This window comes from Dryas octopetala, chromosome 3 (genome assembly GCF_963921425.1).
Source record: "Dryas octopetala chromosome 3, drDryOcto1.1, whole genome shotgun sequence".
Classification (NCBI taxonomy): Eukaryota; Viridiplantae; Streptophyta; class Magnoliopsida; order Rosales; family Rosaceae; genus Dryas; species Dryas octopetala.
The window spans coordinates 9,282,428-9,303,762 of NC_141368.1; the positions used below are offsets into that span (position 1 = coordinate 9,282,428).

The 21,335-nt window shown below is 34.6% G+C and overlaps 3 protein-coding genes and 1 non-coding gene across 4 annotated transcripts; 1 reads left to right on the plus strand and 3 right to left on the minus strand.

The window, feature by feature from the left end:
* Positions 1–3,091: 3,091 nt before the first annotated feature.
* Positions 3,092–3,180, minus strand: TRNAY-GUA (transfer RNA tyrosine (anticodon GUA)). Its single transcript is given in 2 exon segments — positions 3,092–3,127; positions 3,144–3,180. It is a non-coding gene; the product is annotated as a tRNA-Tyr (tRNA).
* Positions 3,181–4,254: 1,074 nt separating this feature from the next.
* CYSC1 (cysteine synthase C1) lies at positions 4,255–8,541 on the minus strand. Its single transcript, XM_086238860.1, has 10 exons — positions 8,220–8,541; positions 6,538–6,647; positions 6,337–6,394; positions 5,956–6,219; positions 5,650–5,787; positions 5,499–5,550; positions 5,171–5,250; positions 4,968–5,027; positions 4,762–4,842; positions 4,255–4,542 (listed from the first exon to the last, which is right to left on the minus strand). The coding sequence occupies exons 1-10, from the start codon at positions 8,406–8,408 to the stop codon at positions 4,444–4,446; spliced, it is 1,131 nt and encodes a 376-aa protein (XP_086094986.1). The 5' UTR covers positions 8,409–8,541; the 3' UTR covers positions 4,255–4,443.
* A 7,077-nt stretch (positions 8,542–15,618) lies between these two features.
* On the plus strand, positions 15,619–17,723 carry LOC147290583 (LDL receptor wingless signaling/trafficking chaperone). Its single transcript, XM_086237867.1, has 3 exons — positions 15,619–16,004; positions 16,772–16,900; positions 17,337–17,723. The coding sequence occupies exons 1-3, from the start codon at positions 15,672–15,674 to the stop codon at positions 17,514–17,516; spliced, it is 642 nt and encodes a 213-aa protein (XP_086093993.1). The 5' UTR covers positions 15,619–15,671; the 3' UTR covers positions 17,517–17,723.
* A 280-nt stretch (positions 17,724–18,003) lies between these two features.
* On the minus strand, positions 18,004–20,280 carry LOC147290584 (ribosomal RNA small subunit methyltransferase G). Its single transcript, XM_086236565.1, has 8 exons — positions 20,130–20,280; positions 19,968–20,048; positions 19,556–19,812; positions 19,292–19,361; positions 18,939–19,018; positions 18,736–18,798; positions 18,444–18,520; positions 18,004–18,309 (listed from the first exon to the last, which is right to left on the minus strand). Exons 1-8 carry the CDS (start codon positions 20,205–20,207, stop codon positions 18,209–18,211), a joined length of 807 nt encoding a protein of 268 aa, XP_086092691.1. The 5' UTR covers positions 20,208–20,280; the 3' UTR covers positions 18,004–18,208.
* Between the last annotated feature and the right edge of the window lie 1,055 nt (positions 20,281–21,335).

Genomic DNA, 21,335 nt, shown 5'->3' on the forward strand with positions numbered 1-21,335 from the left:
GCTTTATATGGCTTTGTGCTTAACTATGAGGTTGGGTACTTGGGTGTATATTGGGTCCGGTTGACTACCGTTAGATATTCGCCCAGGGGTACACTTGGAAATTGACCCTGTAGTTCCATATAATTACGGAAATGCCATTGTTTGGTCAATTAAGAGAATTATGTTACTCCCAAAACAAGACAAAATTATGCTAAAATTATAATATATTTTCTGGCCTATTCGTTGAAGCTCTTTGTCATAACTTAATGTGTAAAAGCCATTGTTTTTTACCATATTATACCCAATCATGTGGTAGCTGATATGTGAGTTATTATATAAACAGTAATGCTACACTTACCACATTTTTATATCACAATTTCATACCATCTTACATGACATTCATACATTGGATACTACAAATTAAAAAATAAAACCTAAAAAAGAAAAAGGAAATACCCTTCCAATAAAGTAATGACACATCAGGTAGGATACAAATCATCATTTGGCCATAGTAATTAATATATGGCAAGTAAACATTCTTTCTAGTGAAATATGGTAAGTATATATCAATTATCTTATAATGTGATCGGAAACAATACTCTTAGGAAAACGCTTTTTCATTTCAATTAATTCTTAAATTTTCTAAAAAATGACATATCAATAATTATAAATTGAGTTATGGATATGATGATGATACATTTACATTATGCAATTTATTAAATAAAATAGGAGAGTGTTATACACGCTCCCCTAAAAGCTTATGGTGTAAATAGAACGACTTTTTTTTTTGAATAAATAAATAGTACTACTCTTTTTTTTGGATAAATAAATAGTACTACTTTTTTTTGGATAAAGAAATAGTACTACTACTCATATCATAGTAGTGTTGTTTGTACTCCTCTATAAGAATATGAGGAGAAAAAACCAATGTAACAGTATATATGTTAATTGTGTATGCTTTACACTTTGAAGAAGATAGTGCGAATTAAAGATGATACTGAATTAATTGGCCAAAAAAAAAAGATGATGCTGAATTATCTTAAGTAATTTTGAAGTACATAATCGCTACTTTTAAACTCTATAGTATGAAGATTCTTTTAAGTGAGATTACTGTTAATTTATATAATTTTATTTCAATGAGATTAGGGAAATTTAAGTGTCAAAGCCTGTTAATGATTCTCACTTCAAAGTGACTCAAATTAAGACTAATATTTTACTTAAGATGCAAATGAGAATATTCCGTCAACTTAATTCAAACACCCGTTATTTTCAGGGGTGAAATTGTCAAATCACTCACCAATAAAACATAATTATAAAAATTATAACATTAAAATATAAAAATAAAAATAAAAAAATGGGAGAGGACGCAAACCCTTCATCCCCACCCCACCACACATCACTGCTCCACTCCGACGACGACCCTCTCCCCTCCAGCATTGGCGACCACCCCCTACCCCTACCCCGACCCCTCTCTATCTCTATCTCTCTCTTTCTCTCTGTCTCTCTAGTGGGAACGTCGTTGGACCCAAGCGATACCTAGGACTTCATCGACTTTCATATCAGAGGTCGGTGAAGCCATCGGCACCTCTTGGGTCCGGCGTTGTTCACGTTAGGTATAGAGATAAAGAGAGAACGTTAGGGTGGGGGTGGTGGTCACTGGTACCGAAAGGGTCACTGGGGCGAGGGAAAGGGTGAATGTGTAGGGAGGGAGATCTGCATCCCCCCTATTTTTTTTTCTTCTTTTGATTTTCTTTTTAAAAAAATTTCTTTTATTAGTTTATTTTTTTCTTGTTTTAGTTTTATTTTTATAATTTTTTATATTTTTACAAAAATCATAAAGGATTTGACGGTCTATCCTCATTTGTGACTTAAATCAAGTATGAATTTTTTTTTTTTTTTTTGGATCACTCTGAAGTGGGAATCATGATATGGCTCCAACACCTAAGTTTGAATCATTTTTCTAAAATTTTACCGTAAGATTACTGCTAATATATATATATATATATATATTGGGAAGAATATATTTTTATTTAAATGAGACTACTGTGATACCTTTCACATCATTAGTACTTTAGGTGCTGCATAAAATTGTTTTTTTTTTTGGCCAACTGCATGAAATTGTATTTGAATGTGTAAAAACATAGCTATATTCAATTTGACAAACCCAACATACCTCCAATTCAATAAAGAAAAAAGTAAAATAGGCTTAGCCAATCAACTCTCTATATGAGTTTCTATGTATGGTATATCTTTCCTATAACCTTTTGCTTTATGGGAGATTTGTTTCTCACTTTTTCTTCAAAGAATAAATATTGTTACCAATTAAACTATACTCTCACCAACTTTTGTATTCTACCAAATACCAATATAGTGTAGCTTTGTAACACATGAACTTTTGTTATAGCTTCTAGCTAGCTATGTGCATTCATGGCCAAATCTCATCTAAACAAGTTTCCTTCTTTTGCACTCAAGCATTAATTGTGCTATTTTATTTTATTTTATTTTGTGCTTACATCATTTAAGATTTAACTAAAGCTTAGGAGCCATTAATAATGGGACTATGCTTGTAAATTTTGAGGAAAGGAGGGGGTTTTATTTAAATTTTCCTTTCCATTTTGTTGGTAAAGATTTTCATTAATTGTACGATTGTATGTGTACCGACCTTATTCGCTTAGCTCCACCAAAATACATTCATACTTTACCTTATTAACAAATGCACTTGAGGAGCCATACAAAACCAGGAGAAATATTATTTTTTATCTAAATATTCTTTTCTTTTTTACTTAAGATAAAAAAGAATGTGAAAGTTGAACTCTAACTGTAAATATAAAGTCTACTACTAAAATTAGTCCCCACAAACAAAAAAAAATAATGAAATTTTGGTGCCCACTTATTCCTTTACTTTGCATTTGCAATGCCCATGCAAGACTAAGCTTGAACCAATGCTTCAAATATGAAACTTCACCACAAGCTTGTTCAGTTTGCAGCTACTTTGCTGTGCGTCCCGCTTTTAGAGAACGGGTCATAAAACGATGTCGTAAGCTATTTGGAAAACAAAAGGAGTGAAGGGAGTGGTGGGTGTTTAAAAAGTGTAAATTTGAAAACAAAAATATCCGACCTGCCGGATTCGAACCAGCGACCTAAGGATACCCGCTTTTACGCAACTACAGTCCTCCGCTCTACCAACTGAGCTAAGGTCGGGGTTAAGTACATGTGTGAATCATTTTCAATTTATACCAATAATACTCATATTTTTTAAAATTATAATATGATGTGTATTGTCATCGAACGCACAAAACCTTAATTAAAAATGAAATTTCTAATGTGCAATTGTGCATGTGTGTAGCTTTATATTGGTTTCATCGTCTAAGCATTTTATAGCAATTTCATTATGGTTAGGTTCCATTTGAGCTTCAGAGATTACTCTATGTCTTGACTGTAGTATTGATAACACGTGGTATCTGTAATGCCTGGAATATTGATATGCTTGGTTTCTGTTTAAAAGTTAAAGTGGCATAAAGTTTACAAAGATCTGAGACTATATTCTGGTTATGGCCTTATGGGGGGGGTAGCTGCCACCTTTAGATTTAACCTCCAGTTGCAAAACATGGCTCGTATTGGCTGATTGACATTGAAATAATGTTATACAGTCCAAGCAGAGCAGAGACTTTGGTAAGGTAAATATGGCAGTTCATTGCAAACATAGGAAACTTTCAGTAAGTTTTTACTCCGAAGAAGACGACAACATACTTTCTATCTTATAACAACAATTGGATATCAATTTTAAGTAGACAATTCTATGTAGATGGTTATGTGCGGGGTGCACTGCAGGACTTCCTGTATGCCCTGAGGCATTTGCAGAGAGGCAGAAAGGATGTATTAACTTACTCTGTTTGATAAGAACGATGGAAAAATGGAAGGACTAGTAGGACAAATCATGCAGAAGAGACATATGACAAACTCTCTTTCCCTCATTTTTTTTTTCTTTTCCCCTTTCCCTCCTACCAACATGGCATTAGCATGGCTGCAAGGCGGTTTTCACTTTTCAGTACATAATATCCTTGAACAATTGCACAGTTAGGGTGTTCATAGTCTTTTTTGTCATTTTTCCCTTCCAAGTGTTTGATTTCCTTGAACATATTACCCCATAAGAAAATTTTCAGTGCAAGGTTATCTGGGAAGAATGGTGGGGTTTTATGTAGCATCTGTGTGTATATATGCTCTGCAGAATCAAGATGAGTTGAAATAACATAAGTATGACAAGTTTCACAAGAATTATAAAAGGAAAATGCCCCAATCATACGCCTTTTTTGAGACAAACGAGCTTTATTGCAAGCAATGCTCTGTGCATAAAATCTTATAACAATGCATTTGACCTTAAATTACTGCAACAGAAATCAACAAGTACATTGATATAAGTGATTTCACAATTGACACAGGGAGCTTCGGAATACTTCTATGGTATTAGTCAACTGAGACTGGTTGCATGTTCTCAGCTTCATTCCTCAGCTCTTGAAATAGGACAGATGACAAGTATCGCTCCCCGAAACTTGCATGAATGGTCTAAAAATCAAACAAATAAGCAAAAAGTTATGAAGACTTGAGATGTTTCGCGATTCACACATCTCATGCAAAAATGTACATACTGAACAAAAGGATCATGATCATGACAACAGAAAATGGTTAAGCCTTACAATTTATTTTAGTAATCAACCTGTCCCTTAAAAAATTAGCAGGATATATTAATAACTTGATCCAATGTGCAGGATAAATCGCTCTTACCACAATAAGTTTGCCTTTGTTTTCTGGCTTTTTAGCAAGCTCGAGAGCTGCCACCGTGTTGGCTCCAGATGATATTCCGACCTGTATGAATCGGAAGGATGACATAAGTGAAAAAAAGAATGTCGAGGAGTCGAACGGAAGCTCAAAATAACTCACTTAAATATGATTTGTGAAATCTATGACATTTTTAGTCATTGAATAATTACCATAAGTCCCTCTTTCAGTGCCAATTGCCTTGCCATATTTACTGCATCTTCACTACTAACCTAGAAAATAAGTTGAACATAACTTTCAAAATGACAATCAAGTAAAATCTAAAAATCAAAACTCCAGAAATAAACACTATATTCTTCTATCCTTTTTCAGTGAGTTCTATTTCTCATAAAAAAACATCATATTTGGTACTCACCTCAAGAACTCTTTCCATTACATCCATGTCCAGTATATCTGGTTTGAATCCAACCCCATTGCCAGTGATTTGATGGGGACCTATTATCATGGCAAACCTTATAAATCTAACAGGACAATGGATCTTGCAGAGGATAGATAAACTTCCAAACTACAATGATGGAAATGATAAGTCTTCAAGATATCACTAGGAAGGTAATGATAAAATTGAAATTTCGCAACCACCTAATGAAATATTCCTGTCACAGTTGCAACTAAGCAAAGCATTTAGGAAAGAAGAATATGAAACAAGAAAACCCACTAAGAAAAGGCATTAAGCAATATTATACCTGGTTTACCACCATTTAATATATTACTTTCTGCAGGCTCCACTCCATAGATCTACCATGATATCAAGAGATTGAACATCACTAGGAAAGTAAATAGAAAATAAATGACACATTAAATGCATAAATATATTGATAACTTAAAGATTGTTACCTTACAATCAGGATTTTTAGATTTGAGATACTGTCCAACCCCAGAGACGGTGCCTCCACTTCCAATTCCCATTACAAAGATGTCAACTTGTCCATTAGTATCCTCCCATATCTCAGGGCCTGTAGTTTCAAAATGCACCTGTTTTTTTTACAATTTTGAGGTCAGTCATATATTCAATCCACCATCCATTTTATGAGCACATAAAGCCTAATATCAAGTTAAGTCTAAGCAAGTAGAATAAGCAAATTTAATAGAACTTGAGACAAATGAATCTAAGTCAGTAAAAATATCAATTAAATTCGGTACCTGAGTGTTGGCCGGATTTGAGAATTGTTGGAGCATAAGAGCATTTGGTGTGGATTCCAAAAGGTCATAGGCCTTCTTAACAGTTCCTCCCATGCCCTTGGTTGGATCAGTGAGAATCAAATCAGCTCCAAAGGCTCTCATGCACACCCTTCTCTCCAAGCTTGTGTAAGACGGCATAGTTAGAACCATTTTGTACCCCTTCATTGCTGCAATAAAAGCCATGCTGATTCCCATATTTCCTGATGTTGGCTCTATCAGAGTTGTCTAAATGCATTTACATAGTAGTTAGGGAAACCTGATGAAGCTATAGTGTAGAAGTTTAAAGACAAGCATATCTGATTAATTGGCAAAAAGATATCAAACAGAACTCCTTAGACTAACCTCGCCAGGAGTTAATAAGCCTTTCTTTTCTGCATCATTGAACATTGCCAATGCCGATCTGTACCAAAATCACACAAATAACTTTTCCATTTAATCTGTATGACTTTATCAGTTGGTTGATGCATACTAAACTAAGAATCTAAAATGACATTATGCATTAAGAATTCTAATGGTGGTGGAGTAACTTAAAAATTAATATACCTGTCTTTGATGCTAGCAGTGGGTTGAAACATCTCTTGCTTGACAGCTATATAAGCTCCACAGCCTTCAGTGACTTTGTTAAGATACACAATGGGAGTTCTACCAATAAGCTGAAATATGGCAAAAGGGTTTTATCAGTTCAAAAGCCACACCCGATTTAGTGATATGTAACTGGGAAAAGGTTGCTCAGAATAAAATCCTAGGACAGCACACTTCTTCTTTGATTTGATTTTCACTGATTAATATTAGGGAGACTTCCATTTAGGTCTTTTAGTTTTATAATATATTGAATAAAGCCTTATGGCTTTTAAAATTCTAATTAAAGTCCAATAATATTGTAACCATTTCATGTTACACAATAATGATATATTATTTTCTATTTTTTTCACACATACCAGGCACCGAGCGGTCTGTGGCCATTTTCGATTGTTCCGCAGTGCATTTTTACTTTTTTGTTAACCCCTGGTTTGTCGGCTTTATATTAGGTTTTAATTCTGAGATTTTGGGTGGAACCTCATTCTATACCCTAGAAAGGTATGAGGTTAACCCGTACCCTACACCCTCAAAAAATTAAAAAATAATGATATATTTCTTTGACAATGCAATGAACAAAGGACTTTATTTAGAAAAAAAAAAGGCTTTATTTGGAAAAAAAAAAGTTATAAGGTTTTTTTCCAAATAGGAAATGTTAAAATGACTAAACTGTAATTTTCCCTTAATATTATAGTGCCTAAATGGCTTATATATATTCATGAATAAAGTTCCAAAGATATTCAACACCCTTTTCCAATTAATCAAACCCAAATCAGTTACAAAGATGTATAGTTAAATTAATCTCCTTAACACTAGTGATAAAATAAAAGGGTTCATAATTAAGATCAATACAATAAAACTCACAAGTGACCACTTGTGTAAACCATAGTTGGTAATAATATATAAGACATGGAAAAATAGGTATAAAATATCAGTAATGCTACACTTACTATATTTTTATACCACAATTTTATACCACCTTACATAGCATTCATATATTGGATACTAAAAAAAAAAAATAAAACCTAAAAAAAAAAAAATACCCTTCCAATAAAGTAATAACACATAAAGTGGAATACAAACGTTGGACAATTAGCATTATTGATAAAATATGTATGGATATTTTTCAATTTATTTTTTTTAGAGATAAGGTGAAAATTTTGGCCAAAAATTATGTAAATGTATTTACTAACTATGGAAGCTGTAAAGGATTGTGGATAAGAGACCATGTGACATATTGTGAGTGAAACTACACTTTCTGTTTCTGAATCGTAGGCTCATAATCTCATGGCTACTAGTGTTTGATCTCAGCCATTGCTTCAATGTGTAACAGATGACAGAATGAATACCCAGAACGACATAACAGTGCCACTACACGTGGCACGAAGTGAGTGGGCAGAAAATAAAACGGACAGCATACCGGTCAGTCCGCAAGCAGAAACACAACCCAGAAATGGAAAAATAAATTAAAAAAAAAAAGAATACAAATGGTTAATCCAGAAGAAATTAGAATGAGAAAACTATAACCTACGAAGCTAAAGAAGGTAAATTTAGAGGCAAAGAATCAGAAGAAGAAACCCATTTGAAAATTAGAATTCCAGTCTACTAAGAATGAAAATTGTGAGAGAGAGAGAGAGAGAGAGATTTACTTGGGAGACTTGGGTTTTGATGTTGGTTCCAGGAAGATCTTTGGGGAGGTTTCTGAGCCTCTGAGCAAAAGAAGGAGAATCAATGATGGGTTGGGAAGTGGAGAACAATCTCTTGATGCTCATAGCTTCAATATAATTGTTGCAAAGAGTGGATCTTTTCTTCATCAGAAGGCTCCTCAAGGCCGCCATTAATGGAGGTTATGGGCGGCTGCGTGCGTTAACAGTGTGTCTGTGACTCTGTGCAGCCACTTGTATGGTGGATGATTTGAGTCAAATTAAGACAAAACTGCGTAATGGGTGTGTGCTTCTGTGAGTGTGAGACCCCTTTTTATAAGGTTTTTCAGTTTTTGGAACCATGTGTAGGAAGAAGAGCATGCACACGCAAATATGTGGTAAAGATTTAATGTGGCACTTTTTGTTTTTGGTAAATTATTTCCTATTATCAAATCACTAATAAATTTAATAAAAAAGAGTGAAAGACATTGAATTACTAATTTAACTTAGAATATGGTATCTTATTATGATTAGTTGATTACTAACTTGACCTATAATATGGTACCTTATTATGGTACATTGAATCACTAACTTGACCTACATAATATGGTACCTTATTATATGTGCAATTTGCATGTAATATTTGTATTGTATTTGGGGAAATGCTAGCATGTGTAAGGGTACACCATAGACTAGTATGGTATAGTTCTTTGCCTTTGAATAATTGAATGTGTCCCTGTTTGCAACAGAGACAGTGTCTTGTATTTGTAATTTTGTAGAGACCTTTAATTAGGCAAGTTTTTAAATAAGTTTATCCAGAAATCCCTTGTGAGACCTATTTGTTATTGTTTTATTACTTTTAAGTTTTAATGTCTCCGTTATAAATATTTAAAAAAAAATGATTATGACATTTAACTATAACAAAATAAATAGACGAACACTTTCTTATATAAATTTATTTAATAAATCTCTTAACAGAAACTCGTATGACTTAATACATAATAAATCTTGAGGTATAGAATTTGCATGTAGTTGAGATTTGGTCAGCTTTTGGCAAAAGTGATGTGTATAGGAAATAAGGAATGTGGTCACATGGGGTCATGGGCGGCTGTTGGGGATCTCAGTATCCATATAGTCAAGGTTAGTGACTCAGTGTGGTGGACTCGGTCTCTTATCATTATGTCATCACTTAGCATTATATTTGCTTTTATTTTTGTATTTTATTCATTGTGACATTTGGTTAGATGGATGATCGGCAGTTCTAAAATTCAAATCTTAAAAGTAAACAAAAAGAAAAGGCCAAAAACAATCGTTCAATACTTTTTTTTTTGGTCGTGTGGATCCTTTATTAATTTTAATTTTAAATTAGTACGCTAAGGTGTTTGGTTATAAATTATAATCGTTGATTCTTATTAGCCATTGGTGGAGCGAATGGTCCAATCAGATTCTAGACGTTCCTTTTCTCTACTTTTTTTTTTTTTTTTTTTAATTCAATGAGAAAGCACAAGTTGCTTTTGTCTTGATTCTTGAAGTAAACATGAGGATGGTGAAAATGCACCAAAGTAGGACACGTGGTGCACCCTTGGGAGGTTTGAGAAGCCATAAATGGCTCCCAGCTAGGACATTCAAGTAGATTAAAACTTGCCTGCACCCCCTGTTTCACCAGCTGGCATCCTTCTCTCTCTATCTCTCTCCTCTTTCTCTCTTTCTCTCTCTCTCTCTGTTTTTTTTTCTCTCTTGTGACACCACCTGTCCCCCTAACACGGGGGCAGGCAAGTTCTTCTCCATTCAAGTAATTGCAATTGGCTCCAAGACAATAGAGGAGCAATTAGCCTTTCTTTTTTCTCTAATTTGAGAAAGGAGAACTCGAATTTGAATCTGTCCCAAAGTGAAGAAGAATACAACAAATACCAAATTACTGGAAATATCGTATGTTTATGTGAAAATGTGAATGCATTTGTCTTCTTCCTCTTTAGCCCTCTTTTCCTCGAGGTTAATGCTTGTAAATTATATCATTGTTTGCTTTAAGATGCGTTATGTTGTGTGTGATGTGTGTTTGTCTTGAGATGCTCTTTTGTGTGTTGTGTATATGTTCTGTATAATAGACTTAAATACTCAATAGTTCCCTTGACCAAGCAAATTTAATGGGTTAACTTCTTTTTTTTTGTTCTCTTGTTCTCTTGTTATCATTCATCATTTTTATTAGAGGAAATTACCAATTTAGTCCATTTATTTGTTCTAAAGTCTCATCTTGGTCCACAAATTTTTTTTTTGGCCAACTTAATCCACTAACTGTTTGACGTTTGCCAACATAGTTCATTCCGTCAAAATTTCAATAACAGCCGTCAAATTTAGGGGCAAAATGGTGAATTTATATCCTTAAATGTACCATTGGTCCACTTACTTTCACGTTTTTCCCAAGTTGGTCCACTTTTTTTTCGACATTTACCTACTTAGTCCATTCTATCAATTTTGTTATAAATTCTGTTAAAATGAAGGACAAAATTGTCTTTTCATATTCAATAAATTTTTAATTCTATTTCTAATTTTAAAAATATTAGAACTAAAAAAAAACCAATAATTAGATTTAAAAAATAAAAAACAAAGAAAAAACATCCATACCCTTAGATCGATCAACAAAGAAAAATAACAGCCCCCACAAATTTTTTTTCTTTTTAATTTCTTGTTCTTTTTCTTTCTTCTTCTTGTTCTTCTTTTTCTTCTTTAATTCACACACAAAATCCAAATTTATGCAGTAAACCCAAAGTCCATTTAATTGCAGTAAACAAAAGTTGCATAAACCCAAAATCCATTTGCAATAAACCCAAATTCTTCTTGTTGTTTGATCACACCCATAGCCATTTCTTTTCCCTAATTCTTCTTCGATCTTCTTCTTCCTTGATCACACCCATAGCCATTACTTTTTTTTTTCACCTTCTTTCTTATTCTACAACTTCCCATGATCTTCACTCATGCCCAACTATAAAAATAATTTTAAAAAAAAAAACAAAAATAAAAGAAGAACAAGAAGCCTAGGTTCCACCCACAACCCGTAGCCCTTCCTCCCTCCCCACCATCTCCACCCTCACCTGCAGAAAACAAAAAAAAAATTGGAAAAAAAGAATATATAGGAAAAAAAAAACAGAAAAAATCAAACCCACCATCACCTCCCCTCTCCAACCTATGCCCAGCCCATACCCACCACCCACAACCCTCTATCCACCATCGGCAACTCACCCACCCACCACCCTCCACCCTTTCCTCCCTCTCACTGACCTTCTGCCCGGCCCTACCACCACACCTAGCCAGTGACCCCCTCTTCCCCCTCTCCTATATTTTTTTTCTCTCGCTTTCTCTCTATTTTCCCCTCTCTCTGAATGTGCAAATCCAGCTTCGTCTTCTTCATTTGCAGCCAAATCCATTTTCGATATGCCCTTTTTGCCAATCGTCGACTTCACCCCATCTCGATCTGCCTCTGCCTCTGCCATTGGAGCCTCGGGCGATGACACTAGGAGCTTCTACTTCCGCCATTGGAGATGAGAAAATGAGGTTTAGGGAAGGAAGATGGGTGGCTGGGGTTTGTGGGTTTGGCCGGGGATTTACGATGGGTTTTTTTTCTTTGTTTTTTGTTTTTTAAATTTAATTATTGGGTTTTTTTTTTTTTAGTTCTAATATTTTTAAAATTAGAAATAGAATTACAAATTTATTAAATATGAAAAGACAATTTTGTCCTTCATTTTAACAGAATTTATAACAAAATTGATAGAATGGACCAAGTAGGTAAATGTCGAAAAGAAAGTGGACCAACTTGGGAAAAACGTGAAAGTAAGTGGACCAATAGTACATTTAAGGATATGAATTCACCATTTTGCCCCTAAATTTGACGGCCGTTATTGAAATTTTGACGGAATGGACTATGTTGGCAAACGTCAAACAGTTAGTGGATTAAGTTGGCCAAAAAAAAAAATCGTGGACCAAGATGAGACTTTAGAACAAATAAATGGACTAAATTGGTAATTTCCCCTTTTTATTATTTACTTATTTCATCATTTATTTAAATGAAAGTATTTAAAATGAGGGATTTGATTAGGGATTATAGTGTATGTTATAAATTTTATTTTATAGAATATGAATCAGAGTATAAGAGATTCTTTAGTAGGGCATTTGTGTCACGTATATGGTACGATCTCTAATGATATACTGACATGTGTCATGTGTGCTTATTTCAAGTAAAGTGTATAATTTTTAAAGTTAGACATAGCGCTTTAACTGTAGGTGTTTGTACCATACATATGGTCAAGTAGCCATACTCCATAAGAGTACTTGTAACGATTCCAAATTTGTGTCTCAAATAATGTGGCAATATTTTATAGATTCCTAAGTTGGTGCACTTTGGGGCTCAATTATTTACAACAAGCAAAACACTAAAATGTATATACATTACATCATAAATGATTATTTATTTTATTTTTATTAATAACCTCAAAGAGTCAAAGGGGTGTGTCCCCTATTCTTTTTAATTCAAGAGAATATCTTATGATAATGTTATCTGCTGACATGATGATGACCTAAGAAATTTCTATTGCAAGATCCAATTATTATTATTATTTTTTTTATGAAGTTATTGACTTAACAAGTTTCTATTGCATGCGAGAATGGGACTATGGGAGTAGTAGTGTTCCTTAGTACATATAGTACATTATTTTTACGATTGTCATTGTCATTTTTTTTTTTTTTTTTGGAGAGAGAGAATTATTAATTTGTCATTGTTGAAAGTGGAGGCTGGCTGGCTTGGTCATTAAGCTATCATTATTCTAAGCATAACCTCGGGATTTCTGACCCTAGAAAAATTATAAATATTAGGCCCATCAATTCTAGTCAAGAGGATTACAGTGACCAAGAATCCAAGAGGTGACTATAATTAAATTTGAAATAAATTAACATACAACTACGGATTACACAAGAAAAAAAAGTTTGTTATATACTTAAACAAAGGAGAAGGTATATGCAAGGAAATTCAGGAGAAGATATATATAAGTTAAATGTTGCTGTTGATCAAAAAACAAAAAGTTAAAAGATGATGGCTCTAACTTCTAAGCAAGAGTTAATTACAAAAAAAAAAAAAAAACACTTCTAACTTCTAAGCAAGAGTTAAATTGTTTGCCTTGGTGTAGGTGGACTGATCAGAGATATTGAGTTGGGCTTCCATGAGCTTACAGGCCCCTTCATTTTCTCATTAACATTTTAAAGGATGACTGAAGTCACTGAACAGCCCAGTTTGAGTCTAATCATTTTCTTTTCATTAATAAAATTGTGTAATTAACACTTTTTTCTACTTGAGAATTTGAAGGCAAAAAATTTCAGGTGATGGACAAATCTTGAGCAACCAAGACAGCATATAGTGAAATTGAATTTGTAATTGACCATTTAGTAACAATTTACTCATTATACTAGATTCACTAAAGCATCTTCGGCCCTTTTCTTATATTTTCTTTAATGCTAAAGTTGAAATTTCACTAAATCATATAAAATTTAACTGTCGAAGGTTTGGAGAACTTCATTTATTCAATTGGATTTGAGAAAATTTTTAGAAAAATCTCAAATTTGGGGAAACTTTAAAGAATGATTGGAGTTGTAATTTATGTCATTTTTTCCCACATTTAAATTTGGGGGGGGGGGGGAGATTTAAAGAATGGTTGAAGATGCTCTTATTGAGTGTAATATTTACGAGAACGTTACTCACTTTTTTTTTTTAGCCATGAACCATACTCATTTTAAGAATATTTACAAAAAATGTTCTGCTAAGGAATAAATTTGAACAATAAGTGACAATGGATAATCATTGATGGTCACTTTGGGGTTAAGATGAGGTAGAAAAAAACTGCTTTAAAATTAAGTTTTGATGAGGTAGGTGTTTGGTTATTAATTTAGAAGTGTCTTTTTTTTTTCAAAATAAATTGTTTTTGGGGGATCTAGATAAGTAGGTGGGGGGTGTTTTAAAACACAATTTACCAAACACTTTTGATGTTTGTTTTTTTTTTTTTTTTTGTAAGATTTTATGTTGCTTTTTACTGACTAATTTTACTTTCACAACATATTTAAATTCACAATTTACGAAACAATTAGTTGCTTTATTTCATAGTAGCTTTGTCTCACACCACATAGAAATATGTTTTTTTTTTCTTTTTGTCAAAGTTACAAGCAATACCAAACATGCTGAGTATGTAATCTCTTTAGATTGATAACACATTAACTTGTTATATTTGATCTCTCATTAAGTGACCGTTTGAGTTTGTTGTTGGACACCCAAAAGTTATTATGAATGACAATTTTAGATCACTCACAAGTGATAACAATTTTAGTGTTTGGTAAAAAACCAAAAACTGTAGTGCCTCACTATTCTAGGTCACTAACTACAATTTTGAAAAACAGCTATGCACCTATTTTTCAAAACTGCATTGAATGAAAGTTGTTGGGCCCATTAATTAAAATTTTTTGTTGCCCAATATATCCAAGGTATTTTATTTGTACTATTAAAATTATAATATACCTACAAAAATTATATGCATACTTATTTAATTATTTTGTTTTTAGCAATTTTAATGTTAATATAAATTTGTAGACATAAAATTATAAACAAGTAAAAAGCCTGTTTTTTACCAAACAAATAAGTCAAAAACACTTTTAGCATCATATCTATTTTAGTAATTATAAATCGCCACAGTAGTTTTATATTAAAATTTACTAAACACTTTGATATTGTTTTTTGCATTTACAGCACTTTTAAAAATATAGTTTACCTAACACTGAACTGCTTTACTTCACAGCTGTTTTATTTCAGAGCAATTTTTTCTCACAGTAATATCAAACTAAGTGTTTATGGTTGCTCAAACTAGGGGTGGGTTTTTTCCTGACAATTCCAAAAAAAATTGACAACCATATTGATCCAAACCGATCAGTTCGGTCGTTATTTGTTGAATGTCAATTTCAGTGGTATAATCGATGCGAATCGCCAATGTTGACGTTAGAAACGGCTTGGAAACCACCCCAATCAAAACACCAAAATGCCGAATCAAACCGAACCGAACCGTCATCGACGTTTAACCGAGCCCAACTGAATCCAAAAAGTCGGTAATCATCCAGAGTCGGTTCAACATCGATCTTTTTTTGCCATTCCGTTTGAGTCAGTTTTGATTGTTGGCACTGGCCGTTTAGTTCAGTAACCGAACCGATTCCAACCTTAGCTCAAACAATGCTCACTCTATCGTGCACCCAAGTGCTCATATTACAGTATTACCACATGCCTCACTCTATCGTGCACCCAAGTGCGCATCTTACCACTTTCTTTTTTGGCCTCTACATTTTAAAGAGGCTCTACTGCATTGAAAACCTATATATATACCCCAACTACTCTTCCCCGACACTCTCCAAACCCCCTCCCAAATCTTCACACAAACCATGCCAACCCCCACACCACCATTTCCCTTTCTCTTCGCCACTCTCCTTTTCCTCATTCTACCCCTCATCTTTTCCCCAAATGGCGGATGTGTCCGATTCGCCGAGGGCGGAAAGCGGAGAGTCCACATCACGGACGACCTCGACGACGTCGTCGACGACGAAGAGGACGACACTTGGAAGCACTGGGGCAAGAAGTCTACACCGGAATTTGATCCGCCACCGAACGATTTGTCGAAAATGGAGTTGTCGGAGATCCAGGCGGAGATGATGAACCGGCATTCCGGGCCGGCTTTCGGATTCATCAAGCTCCGGGTGGGAGTCAAACGGACTCGGGTAATCCAAATTTGCTCTTCCCTTTCGTTTTTTAGTGGTTTTCAGCTGGAATGTGAATTGGGTCTATGTTTTTGCTCTTGTATGTTATTGGGTTTTTCTGGGTTTTGTCTCTGTTTCTGTTTTTTCTTCAATTTTGTATGTTTAAGTGAAAGTGTTCGAACAATTCATACGTGGGAACCTCAATTTGTTAATTTTAGAGTAGTTGAGCATGAATTTGGATCAAATGGACATTATTGAATTGGAAGAGTATTGACAAGTTAATTGAAAGTTGCTTTGTTGGATCTGGATGGGGACTTTTGTCAAGTAATTCTGAATTTGGTTAAGAATGAAAATGGTGGCAATGATTATAGCCTTATATGTCTTGAGGTTTTGAATGTTTTATGTGTACCCGCCAACAAAACCAGAAGAATGATTTTTGTGCAAGTATACTATTTCTAACCTTTGGGATCAATGTGTGAAAACATACTGATAAGTAATAATTTTGAAAACTTCGGGCTGCCCAAAATTCACTACTAAAATTTTTGTGTGGATTGGAAAGACACTTGTTATATCTTTATGTTTTTAGATCCTGTTTTGGTCTGTTTTTAACTGATCTTTGTATGGTGATGCTATAAGCATAAACTGAAGCTGATGCAATGGCTTTCTAGTCTAGGTAATAGAAATGACTTTGTTATATTGCCACTTTTGATCGTTTATTGTGTAAAGATGGCTTTTGATATGGCTTCAAATGAATGGTAAATTTTATAAGGGTTTCTTTCCCTCACCAGGATATGGTGACTGAGATTGCTATGAAATGGACTAAAGTTCTGAGAACCGGAGCTATTGGGGCAAGGTTCATGGCAGTTGATCTAAGCACAATCATGTTCACCATGGAAAGAGGCAAAGACACGACAGAGGTAAGCTTTCCCACCCACCCTCGGTTTTTATCCTCCAGATCAAAAAGCATTAAATTCCTTGTCCTGCTGAAGAAATTGCTCATCGATTTTGGATGTTTAGCAGTTTTTAAGAGTACTTTTGTTACAAAAAACAAAGCAAAAGGTTTGAACTTTAAAGTCTTAATCATAGCTTGCCGGTTCCACTAGAGCCCCCAGTGGTGAATGCCAATTTACACCAACAAATGATCTATGCTTCTTTTGTTTTCCAAGAAGATTAGATCATTATAAAAAGGAGTTTAGAACTTAACTCCTTTTTATTTATTTATTTAGCTACTATTGTTTGTTGGGGTTTGTTTAGAACCAATAGCATACTATTTTGAATTGATGAGCTGATTATTACAGATCATGAGCTTCTTTCCTTTGTTCTTATGATCTTATTTCTCCCTCTATTCTCCAGTTGAAGGAGTTTGTGTTGAACCAACCAGAGGCCTACGAGATAAAGATCGGTGATCAAGTTTTTCGAAGACCCGGAGATCCTCCTTTAGAGGAAGTTATTGAGAAGCTCAAAAATGAGAAAAATAGAGCGGAGAATGATAGTCCCACAGAGAGCGATAGGCATATGAAAGAGGAATTATAGTTATACTAGTCGATTTCTGACATGCTATACAATGACCCCTTTTGTAACTTCATAGCAATCTCCACATCCTCTATTCATGTGTACCTGGTTTGTTTAGTACAAGACTAGTACTACCATTCAAGTGAATTTTAGGTTGCCAATGAATCGACTGATATTGGAACTGGCAGTTGTAGACAGACGTATTTATTGCAGTTCTGTTTTTATTAATTTTATTTTTAATGGAACCAGCAAAATGCACAAAAGAACTGGTAGGCCATCTATTTACCATTTTCTCACCACTGGCAGAAGTTTAGTGTACAATAATTTTCTAAGGCTAAAATGAATATCATATGATGACGATATTCAGGTAGGCCTGTAAATGGATGGCTTGGCATATATTCTAAATTCTATTTCAATTCAGATTAAGATCACAAGAGAAGAGCCACCACTTTTAATTTAAGACTACCAACCACTTGACTACTGATTGAAATCAAAATCCACAAGCAACTTCAATAATACTCAGCACCTTTATTTGCAAGGATTCCAATTGCCCTTTTCAACAGTTTTAATTAAAGGAAATACATAAAGATTTCTGACTTTAACATTCTACATCTACAAGGATGAGAACAAAGATATTGTCATTTGCAGATTAGATGAATTAATACATTCACAAGTCACAGCTGAAAAGGGAACAAGAATAGTATGAACAGAAGCTACTTCAACTTCTTACTGAAGTCGGAAAGCTCAAGAATCTGAATCCTGGGAATTCTAGCTGCTTCCTCTCTCTCTTTTTGTGTATTGTAACCCCAATCACCTGATCCGATGAAACCCAAATTAGCAACCAAAGCCAATGAGTACCACAGCACAAACAGAAATGATAATACACAAGTTAAAAGAGCCAATGTTTGACTAGGTTCAGAGGAGAAAATAGAAAGGGAGCAACTTTACCAAGATACAAATTCCAACCATCCAATTCAGGTTCTTTGATAACATTCTTTAGGGTTGCCAGTCTATCTTCCACAAAGCTGGTCAATGGTGAACATTATTGATCTCATTCAGATAAACTAGGTTAGAGTAATATGCAGCGGGATGTTCAGCACAGAAGTGAAGAAGTATGCCTTCTTTTTTTAGCCAGAAGTGCAGAAGTATGTCAAAACAACCACTATTGGAGTCAAGAATCAAGATCATCATATTAGGATATGTTATACTATGCTAAATATTCAGCAAAATAGTATCTTACTGCAGTTTCAGCCCCTGATGTTCTGGCTTCTTTTGAAGTTGCTTCAATACTTCTACCTTGGGACTGGAAGAGGAATGCAAAGCTTTGTATAAGAGTAATTTATACACACACATAAGTGAGTAAGGTTCCACACTATGCAAAGCAAACCACAGGCATAAGTGCAAAAATACAAAACACGGACAAGCATAAGTTAATATACTAACCCCGTTCCAAGACCATATATTCTTTCAGGTGGTAGTGTAACTCCTGCAAGTTCTCGCAGTAAAGCATCAGCAAATCGGCTCTGCAATAGGTAAAAGAAGAATAGGAAACAAGGTGGTGTACAATGACCTAGTGCAAAACTGTACTCTACAAGAAGGAAAACCGTAAACCCCTACAATACAACAGAGCTAACTGAAAATTTTCAGCAATCTCAACCTTTCAAAGTCGACTTGGAATTGTGAAGAATGATCTTTCCCTCTTTCTTTTCTTTTTTTCTTCTCTTTTGAGGAAAAAAACAAAACCCAGAAAACAACATACTGTAATGCCATAACTGATGCCTGTATAAGGGCCACACCTGTTTTGTGGTGACTATGTATATGGTTGAGCTTGCAAATTTTAAAGCATCAGGGACACCTGGATATAATCTGCAAGCAAAGGGTCTCCCATTCAGTTATGCGTAGAGGCCTCCCAAGAATAAGACTGGAATTATGTTAAGCAAGAATAAGACTTTGAAATCAAACAACCTTAACATGCTATTGTCATTTGATTTAGATTGTTGATCAAGCAGATTTTAGGTTATGCAAATATGGTCCCTTTGCCAAAAGTCAGAGTTGGATACCTATTTGCACCAATCCAAGTTGTCAAGTCCTCATCCATCCATTCATCCCTGACCTTCCCAAAAAGATGTACAAGAGCATCCCTTTCCTCACCCCACTCTTCCATAATAACAGGCTTCAGCTCTGACCACTTCTCCAATATCCCCTCCACTGTGAGCCCTTCTACAACTGAGGACTTCCTTATAGAAGGTATTCTCATTTCCAGCAGTAACCTCACAAGCAGCAGGTTCTCATACCCAGTTTCCACCACAGGTCTCACCTGCCACAGTGCCACACCATAATTCATTATTCCTTAGTCTTTCAAAAATGGGTCAAGTTCATTTTTGTAAGACAGTCTAGCATGCTATGTAATCAGACTGTGAATCACTACGACACATACATTGATTATATTGAATTAGATTATGGAGGACTTACTTTGTGCATTTGATCAACAACCCAGTTCTCCAAAGTTGAATCCACACCGTTGAATAGAGCTGGCCATCTGACTTTAGCAGCCTACACATAACCATTCAACCAAATTAAACAATTAAAGTAAATGTTTTCAAACTTGTGAAGCAATACAAACACAAGCACAACCTTCAGAGCAGAGAGGGAGCTCTCTCCGCAGCTATCACACAACACTCCATCAAAATCCAAAGCGTATAAATCGCCCATTTCCTCTCTGTCTCTACTCTGACTCTCTTAGTTTCTCTCTCTCTGCCTTCTTTGTTTGACGGAGGTCCTTAAGTACTGGTTGCTTATTCTCCGCAGATTGTGGATGGACTTTTACTGGGCGACAGTAATGGACTTGCGGAGCATCTATTGGATTGAACAGTGCAGTGGCCGGGTATAAACGGGCTGTGCCTTAAACGGGTCAGGCCCATAGGCTTTTTCACTTTTTGATTTTTTAAGATTCGAAACTTATTTTACATTTTTTTCCCTATAATTAAAGGTGAACATTTTTGTCTTTGTACTTTAATTAGAAACTCAAAATGAAAAAAAATTTAAATCCCAATCGGCTAAAAAATTAAGTAAAAACTCAAACTGTCCACTGAGTGCTCGGCAGATGCATCTGCGCAACCGCTAACCTACATTTGAAAGCTGTATCTACAATCTAAAACCTGCATGTACAATCTAAAATATGTAATTTGTAAGCTAAAAAGATGCATTTGCAATCTAAAAATGTGCAGATGCATTATCGAGCACTCGGCAAGCTACCAAGCCCTCGGTACCCTGCTAAGCACTAGGTAGTGTATTTTTTCGACTCCACGCGCACGTACACTGACAGATTGGGCTGTAACTTACTTTTTTAATTAGCTCGATTTGTTGTTAAAAATCTTTAAAAAACAAAATTTGAGAGTAATTTATTATTTTTTCTTGCTTAAAACATTAAATTTTCTTTTTGAAAAGTTTATATTAAAAAAACAAAACAAAAAGATATGTTGAAAAGATCAAGACTAGTTTGGGTATATTAGAGCATCTTCAATCCTTCCTTAAATCTAGAGCTCCAATCATTCTTTAAAATTTCTCTAAATTTGAGATTTTCCTAAAATTTATCCCAAATCAAGTTGAATGAATAAGGCTACTCAAATTCTCTTCAAATCTTCAATAGTCAGATTTTAGACTAGAAACTCAAATAAAAAAAAGATTTAAGGAAAATTTCAACTTTAATTGGAGAGTCATTCTCTAAATCTAATTTATTTTCTTAATTTATCCTCAAATTGGAGTGTTGATGCTAAAAAATGGTAAAGCAATCAACGTCGAGTCAAACCACGTGGACCCGTTGACCTCCCATTGAGTGAA